This window comes from Moschus berezovskii, chromosome 21 (assembly GCF_049115385.1).
Source record: "Moschus berezovskii isolate FMDL1 chromosome 21, NW_MosBer_1.0, whole genome shotgun sequence".
NCBI classification, from domain to species: Eukaryota; Metazoa; Chordata; class Mammalia; order Artiodactyla; family Moschidae; genus Moschus; species Moschus berezovskii.
Genome location: NC_142480.1, coordinates 50,242,341 through 50,251,236, shown reverse-complemented (window position 1 = coordinate 50,251,236; position 8,896 = coordinate 50,242,341). Strand labels below are relative to the sequence as shown.

General features: G+C 51.3%; 1 protein-coding gene across 1 annotated transcript; it reads right to left on the bottom strand.

Annotated features, from left to right (window-relative positions):
* Positions 1-2,262: 2,262 nt before the first annotated feature.
* Positions 2,263-8,668, bottom strand: LOC148774571 (myeloid-associated differentiation marker-like). Its single transcript, XM_088829639.1, has one exon. The coding sequence runs from the start codon at positions 5,398-5,400 to the stop codon at positions 4,723-4,725; it is 678 nt and encodes a 225-aa protein (XP_088685765.1). The 5' UTR covers positions 5,401-8,668; the 3' UTR covers positions 2,263-4,722.
* Between the last annotated feature and the right edge of the window lie 228 nt (positions 8,669-8,896).

Below are 8,896 nucleotides of genomic sequence, written 5' to 3'. Positions count from 1 at the left end.
TCCTCTCTAGAGCATCCACTTGATCTTGATCCAGATCCATCCAGCCTTCTCACCTGTGCTCCTCTCATACGCTTCTCACTGCCGGCTCTATTTCCATTCTTTCCCTCAAAGTTGGCTTGGGCTGAACTCAAACTAAGATAACTCTGATGGCTTTTCTTTGCTCCCTCAAACCACACAAGGTCACCTCCAAAGCCCTGCAGGTTCGCACCCCTTCCTACCTCTCCAGCTTCATCGCCTCCCTCCCTCCAGTCGCTGAGAATTACTTCCCGTTCCTCTTGGTCATCTCAGGGCCTTCCCTGCTGCATGTCTACACATGCCCGAACCCTGAACGGAGACCAGAACTCAGCCTGGATCATAGTAGTCCTGTGTTCAGACAATGTCACACTGAGCCTCAGTTTCCTCATCCTGAAAATGGAGATAATAGCAAAAGGTGTTTTAAAAATTTATTTATTGTTTATTAAATATAATTGCTTTACAGATAGCGCCAGTTTTTAAATGTGAAGATTCTTGATAACATCCTGCAGAAAACACCTCTAGCAACTTAGTCAGAGAACGACTGTACTAGAAGGCTGCTAGAGAATTATTAGGGAGAGACGGGCCTGAGAGCAGGCTTAGACCAGAAAGGAGGGGTGCTGGGCAGCTGGGCACAGGCAAAGGCAGCTGGCCCAGGCACCAGGGCCACTGGCATCAGACTCTGGATGCTACTGCAGGCCCCAGCAGAAGGAATTCTGATCTGACCTGGTGTCTGTGTCACCTGCTCCTTAGGTGTGTGTCCAGACCTCACATGGGGGCAGGTCAAATATTTACCTGACCTTTGGAGTTTCATATTGAGGGTGAGGTGCAGTTTCTCATCAAGATTCACACGATGGGGACATCCTCAAATATGAGGTGTGGGGGGATGGAGTTCAGGTTCTCAACTGTTCTTCTCCCTGGAGATGTTCATCATACAAGGCCATGGGAAAGCTGGGAGAATTAAATGAGAAAACAAAGGAATCACTGATTCTCAAACTTTTCCCCTAAAGGAAGAAGGGATGGAATGTTTGGTCAGGAGGTCCAAGCAGGAAGGAACCTGAGGTCGTAAGCCCATGTTAATACTTATTCAATAAACTCCTGCAATGCACCAGTCCTTCTCAGCACTGGGAAAACATCAGTGAACAAAGGAGAAGATCCCTCTACTTTGTGGATCTATATTCTAGAGTTTATCTTCGAAGCCTCATGTTTTACATGAAAGTAAAGGTGCGGTATTGCATTCCTTTTTATAATACCCCATAATAATATACTCATAACATATCAGGCCTGTTTCATACAAAAGTAACGACTTCCTACTAATGGGGCTGGTGGCTGAGCCATCCTATTTGCCTAAAGATACAGAAAACGGTGTCTTCATGTGCCTATATAGAAGCACATTCTGGTTGACACATGAACAAACCTGGATCTGAGTTCATGTGATGGGGGAGTAGAAAACTGGGGAGCCAAGACCTTGTGGATGAGGGGCAGAGGGTCAGAGATGATGGAGGGTTCTGGGGTCCTGCCAGCCTCCAACAAGGTCCAGGAATAGACTATTTGGGAAGCGTTTCCTGCCTGATGTAGCGGAAAGAACAGCAGGCTTTCTTTCAAGGGTTTTGCATAAGGAGTGGTCCCACACTAGCTATAGGAGTGTTTCTGGGGGCAGTGGTCTGGGCTGATGGACCCAGTTCAGCATGGACATGGACCACTGTGGTCACCAGGTGACCTGAGGGATGGCATGCTGCGGGCAGCAGTGGGCATACAGGAGCCCAAGGGGCAGGGGGGCTGTAACGGAGACCAGGGAAGTGAATTCCCTTGGTGTAGTGCTGAGAGGGTGTCATTGGCCCTAAGGCTGTCAGGGTCAATGTAGAAGGGGAGGAGGCCTGAAGGACCCCACCCCCACCCCATGAGCAGCCTGGTGGCCCAGATGAGTGGTTTTGGGGGACTTTGTTCTCTGAGGAAACTCACCCTCATTCCAGGTCAAGCACGGAAGGGACTCATGGAAACAGATGTTGGTTGTAGTGGCGGGGGGCAGGGGGCGGGGATGGGCTTGAACTAAGCTCCCCCACCCCCACCACTTCTCCATCCCTGGTCAGAAGCAGGCCCAGAGAAGAGCAACTGGACAAATCTTCACCAGCTCAGCCTGGCTCCAGAGGAGACCTCAGGTGCCAGCTCACAGGTTCTGTCGGCTGAGAAAGGGGTCCTGAGGACTTGGGCTGCAGCGGGGTTTCTGTGGACACAACAGTTACAAGAGGCCGTATGAGTTGTGCTCACTGCATGTCAAGCTCTGCTGTGGATTCATTTGCTCCTCCCAGCAGCCCCTGAACTATGCGCTCAGTGTCCCCATTTTCACGGGCACAGAGAGGTCAGCTGGTCAGGATTACAGAGGTTTAGGCATCAGAGCTGGGGTTTGAACCCAGGAACTGAACTGATGTGGGTTTAGGACCTTAAAATCTGCTTGGGTTTGATTTGTACCTTAGACCCAATGGGAGAGAGTGGCCAATATTTTTTTCAGCACCAACAGACTGACTTGTTGACATCACCTCTGTTTCATTCATCTTTAGGGATATTATTATTGTCATCCCCATTTTACAGATGATGAGACTGGGGCTCAGAGAGTGTGTTATGTTTTTTGTTCAAGTTCACATAGTTACTCCCTGTCAGAGCCCAGATTTGAATATGGGTCTGTCTCCCTGCAAAGCTCAGCAAGTCATAAGCAAAAAAAAAAAAAAAGTGTTAATCGCTCAGTCGTGTTTGACTCTCCGTGACCCCATGGACTGTAACCCACCAGGCTCCCTCTGTCCATGGAATTGTTCGGGCAAGAAGACTAGAGTGGGTAGCCATTTCCTTCTCTGGAAGATCTTCCCAAGCCAGATATCAAACACGGGTCTCCTGCATTACAGGCAGATTCTTTACCATCTGAGCCACCAAGGAAGCCCCAGCAAGTAATAGAACCTCAGTAAATGCTGAGCCCCTTCCCTCTTCTCTTGGGTCCAGGATTCATCTCCTGACTCCTGTGTGTCCTGGTCTGGCTCTAGTGTCCCACCCAGAGGTCCTGTGGCCGAGTTCCCATCCCAGCCAGACCACTTCTTATTGGCAAGCCAGCCAGAACACGACAGAGAGGGTCCAGACCCTAGGGAGGGACTGATTTGAGTCTGGCCTGAATCTCCTCTGCCCATCAGTCTTCCTACAGAGACATTTCCACAGGAGACAGCGACACAGACAAGGGTCACACGGATTGGCAGTCGATGCCTGGCTCCCGGGTAGGTTCCTGGGGCCGCCCGAGAGCAGAGGCCTTTCTCTCTCTGCTCAAAGGTGGACTATAGAAGGTTGATTATGTGATTTTTCCAAGAAGCTGGCCAGAGAATGGGAACATCCGTGCCCCAGGCTGTGTTCTGGATGCTGCTCAGGAGTCACCTGGAGTCACCTCCAGTCAGCTGGAGTCACCCTGCCTGGGGGAGGCTCTGGCCAGCTGAGGAGGGAGCCTCTGGCCGCTGCCCTGGGAAACAGGGAGCCCAGGCCAGGCAGGGAGCAAGGGAAGGGCCTGAGGCTTGGGCAACGGGGGGCTTCTCCATCAACTGTGTGTACTAAAGGGCTTGGAGAGGCCCTGGCCACTCAGCACGGGGGATTGGGTACTACAGCTCCCCCTCCCCAGACCCCTTGACCCAAGGTGCCTCCCTTCTGTCTGCTTTGGAGACAGGCCTGTGCGGGCATCTCTCAGCTCCTCCCCCAGCCTGTCCGTCAAAGCTGCAGGGAGCATGGAGACCATCTGCCAACTATCCGTGCCCTGACCCTTCTCCAGTTGTTATATTTTTCAAACATAAATTTTATTTTTTTAAGAAGGGAATATTTACGTTTTTGAAAATAAAAATATTCTGAAAAAGCCATACTCTGAAACCTCACTTCTACCTGTGGTTCCATCCACTCCCTCCTCAGCTCCCCTGCCCCACCCGGAGCAGGTAACTATTCCAATGCACTCAGGGGAGTCCTTCCTGTGCTTCTTGATGCAAATCAATCACATATAGGTGTATTTAATATTATTTCCCCTCATTTTTATTATATAATATATAGTATGCTCCATGCTGATTTCTATCTTAACTACTTTTATTTCATGCATCCTGGAGATATTTACTTTTCACTGTTGCAGAGTACAGAGAAGGCGATGGCACCCCACTCCAGTGCTCTTGCCTGGAAAATCCCATGGACGGAGGAGCCTGGTAGGCTGTCGTCTATGGGGTAAGAATTGCTAAGAGTCGGACAACTGAGCAACTTCACTTTCACTTTTCCCTTTCATGCATTGGAGAAGGAAATGGCAACCCACTCCAGTGTTCTTGCCTGGAGAATCCCAGGGACAGGAGAGCCTGGTGGGCTGCCGTCTATGGGGTCGCACAGAGTTGGACACGACTGAAGAGACCTAGCAGCAGCAGCAGTTGCAGAGTATTCCTTCTTGCACTACATGATCATTTACTAATCCGCATCCTAAAGATGAGCACCTGGGGTTTTTTCAGTCTTTTCTATTTTACTTTTGAATTTTATCCTGAGTTGGAGCTTGATTTATGCCAGGCTCTTCTAATCAGGAGAAGGTAAATGGGGAGAGGTGGTCAGGACACAGGAAATGAGAAAAACCAAGGATGACCAGGAAAAGGGCGAAAGGTAGAAAAATGTAGAAAAAATGAGAGAAGCAAGAGAAAGAAGGAAAACAGAATGTGGGCAACCTCACAAGACAGCAAGGAGGCAGAGCCGGAGGGAAGGAAACAGAAAAGAGCGTGAGATGAGTGGGGCAGAATGCGAGCAGGGAGAGAGGAGGACCAGGAAGAGGCCATCAGGGGCTGACAGAGCTCTGTAGAGGCACCTCCTGTGAGCGGGAGGGATCGGGAGCACTGGACTGACCCCAGTCCCTACAGAAACCTGGCAGGCCCAGTACACCATGTCCCCCACGAAAGTCAGCAGGTTGATGGCTGTCAGCATGGCCACAGCCAGTCTCTGGTCCCAGAAGCACAGGTTGTAGGTGAGCCCACTGATGCAGCCCATATCACTGGACCGCTGGGGCTGCCCACCGAGCTCCTTGCTGAACTGGTAGAGTGACCAGAGGACCAGAGTGCTGACATAGAGCAGGATGGACAGCAGGCCGAGCACGAGCTGGAAGATGGGGAAGGGCCCGGGCAGCCTGCGTTGCCATTCGCCCAGGTTCAACAGGACGGCCAGGGCTGCTGGGATGAAGCAGATGGAGCACACGGCCACGCACCACTCCAGGGCCGGCGGGGGCAGGTACAGGGAGGGGCTGATGATGAAGCTGAAGAACTGGCCATGAAGGTCACAGGGAGCAGCCCTGGGGTGAGAGCAAGGCCGCAGGGACATGAGAAGTAGGGACCATTGTGAATCCCTTGCAACCATTGTTGCCTTCACATGTGACGCTTCCTCGTTGAGGAAGGGAGACCCTAACCCAGCTTGACTCCAAGGTGGGGCGACATTGAGGAGCCACAGAATAAATTAACATAGTGTTGCGCTCCAAAGCTGCCATCCAGGTGGGAGTCTGCAAAGATCTAGGAGAAGTCCTACCTGAGTGAGGATTTTCCTGGCCTGGGAGACTAGTCAGCAGCTTCCAAGCTGGGAAGAAGGGACTGGAAATGAACAAGGATGCTGTGTCTGATGCTGACGTGGGAACTTTCAGGCATCCAAGGGAGGGAGTGGGGATGGACGGATGGTCGGCCCCCTTTAAACGGCAGGAGCTGAAAGAGGAGGTCCCTGCTGGACCCCTGAGAGGTGACAGCCCTGAGGATGCACCCGGGACTGGGGAGGGGGTGGTGGGCAGAGTGGAGATGACTGGGGAGGAGTTGCAGGGCAGAGTGGAGATGACTGGGGGGATCCCAGGGTTCCAGTGGCTCTGAGGCAGCCCAGTAGGTGTCTTCTGACCCAGAAGGGATGCAGGCATGGAGCCAACCTTCCCATGGAGGAGGGGCCTGGACTGGAACTCAGAGAAAAGAACAGGGGCCTACAGGGGTTTCGGGGCTGTGACGGGGATCCTTAGGCTACATCCATGTCTTGGCTGCTGTAAACAGTGCTGCAGTGAATACTCAGTTCGGTTGTTCAGTCGTGCCTGACTCTTTGCAACTCCATGGACTGCAGCACGTTAGGCTTTCCTGTCCTTCACTAGGGAGTGTTGAAGGTCAGCAGCTGCAGCAGCACAGGATTCACCTCCCCAGAGGCAGATGGCAAATGTCCTTGAATTGTTGTTCGGTCGCTCAGTTATAGCCAACTCTTCCCAACCCCATGAACTGCAACATGTCAGGCCTCCCTGTCCTTCACCACGTCCCAGAGCTTGCTCTAACTCATGTCCATAGAGTCGGGGATGCCGTCCACCCATCTCAACCTCTGTCTCCTCCTTCTCCTCCTGCCTTCAATCTTTCAGAGTCTTTTCCAATGAGTCAGTTCTTCACATCAGGTGGCCAACGTATTGGAGCTTCATCTTCAGCATCAGTCCTTCCAATGAATATACAGGGTTGATCTTCAGAATTTACTGGCTACACTCCTCTGTCCAAGGGACTCTCAAGAGTCTTCTCCAGCACCACAATTCAAAAGCATCAATTCTTTGGCACTCAGCCTTCTTATGGGCCAACTCTCACATCCATTCATGACTACTGGAAAAAACATAGCTTTCACTATATGGACCTTCCACTTTTAGTTTTTTTAAGGAACCTCTATACTATTCTCTGGGCTTCCAAGGTGGTGCTAATGGTAAAGAACCCACCTGCCAATGCAAAAAGGAAGAGACTCGGGTTTGATCCCTGGGTCAGGAAGATACCCTGGAGAAGGGCACAGCAACCCACTTCAGTGTTCCTGCCCGGAGAAGCCAATGAACAGAGGAGTTCACAAAAAACTGGACATGACTGAAGCGATCAGCACAAAGCACATACCCTTTGCCACAGTGGCTGCACTGGTTTGCATTCCCCCCAGCAAGGGAGGGTTCCCTTCTGTCTACATCCTCTCCAGTGTTTACTGTTCGTGGATTTCTTGATGATGGCAATTCTGATTGGTGTGAGGTGATCTCTCATTAGGAAAGCCTACTTCTTTGGGATCTAAGGCGGAGCCTCTCGGAAACGCCAAGCCTTTTCAGGCACGCCAATCTCTTTGAGAATATGACTCTCCCAGAAACACACGCACGTATGCTCAATGTTGCATTCAGTTCCAGGGCTCTTGCAGACGTCCTAGAGCCCATTGCAGGACATTAGTGGGCCCACTGGGCTCAGGGTAGGAAGCGGCCTTGGAGAAGGAAGCCAGGTGATTCCTGCACAGCTTCCCTTCAGGTGTGGGAGAGCAGAGTCCTGGGCAGGTTCAGGGCTACCCCTCGTGGTGCCCCTCAATGCCAGAGGTCCCCAGGTAGACAAGAGTCCTCTGGAGGCAGGTCAAGGGATCTGAGTCCTGACAATGATGCCCACACTCATCATCATGGTCCCCCTTTGCTTCTATGCCTCAGGAGTTCTGAGACCCCCCTCATAGGACCCTCAGAAAGTGACTATCGGAGTCTTTGGGGAAGGTGGAGTGCTGCTGGGTTCTCCACTGTTTGGGTTAAACCCTTTCCAGAGAGTTCATTGTGATCTAGGATACACATCCTCAGGAAATGAGGGCCTCCTAAGCAGTGCTGTGCTGGGGGAGGTGTGCCCCTCACAGTAAACAGAAGAAGCCTGGGCAGGGAGCACAGGCCATGTGTGTGTGTGTGTGTGTGTCGGTGTGTGTGGGAGAGAGAGAGGAAGAGACGGATGAGAGAGAGGCAGAATCCAGCAGGGACAGGCTTTCACAGCCCCATGGAGTGAGCATCACTCAGTCGTGTCTGACTCTTTGCGACCCCATGGGCTGCAGCTCCCTGGCTCCTATGTCTCCTAAATTCTGGGATTTCCCAGGCAAGAATACTGAAGTGGGTTGCCATTTCTTTCTCCAGGGGATTTACCCGACCCAGGGATAGAATCTGAGTCTCCAGCATTGCAGGTGGATTCTTTGTTGCTGAGCCACCAGGGAAACCCAAGGTACAGTAGTACATTATCTTTATTTCAAGTCCAGGATGTCCAGAAGCAAGCGTAAATGCAGCAAAGATGTAGCTGGTACTTGACGGTTCAGTCGATGCCAGCCTCTCTAATGCCAGCCGTTGTACTGAACTTTTCAAGTTTTACAGTACTTTTCAAGATACTGTACTGTAAGATTAAAAATGCTTCTGTTTGCTTTTTCATGTATGATTGTGTGGCAAGTATTATAAACCTGTTGCTGCTGCTGCTGCTGCTGCTAAATCACTTCAGTTGTGTCCGACTCTGTGCGACCCCATAGACAGCCTCTTACCAGGCTCCCCTGTCCCTGGGATTCTCCAGGCAAGAACACTGGAGTGGGTTGCCATTTCCTTCTCCAATGAATGAAAGTGAAAAGTGAAAGTGAAGTCACTCAGTCGTGTCCGACTCTTGGCGACCTCATGGACTGCAACTTACCAGGCTCCTCCGTCCATGGGATTTTCCAGGCAAGAGTACGAGTGAGGTGCCATTGCCTTCTCCGTATAAACCTGTTACCATACTACTGTATAGCCGATTGTGTTAGTTGGGTACCTAGGCTAATTTTGCTGGACTCACACACAAATTGGACTTAAAATGTGCTCTCAGAACAGAGTTCATTTATATGTTGGGGACTTACTGTAGTCTCCTAGGGCTGCTGAAACATGTTCCCATAACCTTGATGGCTTAAAATGGCAGAAAGTTATCCTCTCACTGTTCAGCAGGCCAGATATCTGAACTCAGGATATCAGCAGGGCCACACTCTTCTGGAAAACCTGAGGAAGGATCTATTCCTTGCCCTTCCAGCTGCTGGCAGCTGCGGGTCTTCCGTGGTGCTCCAGGGCTTCTGGCAACATCAC

What these genes read in the sequence shown, in the direction of transcription:
- LOC148774571 (XM_088829639.1), bottom strand. Translation starts at nt 5,400, where the DNA reads ATGGTTGCAAGGGATTCACAATGGTCCCTACTTCTCATGTCCCTGCGG.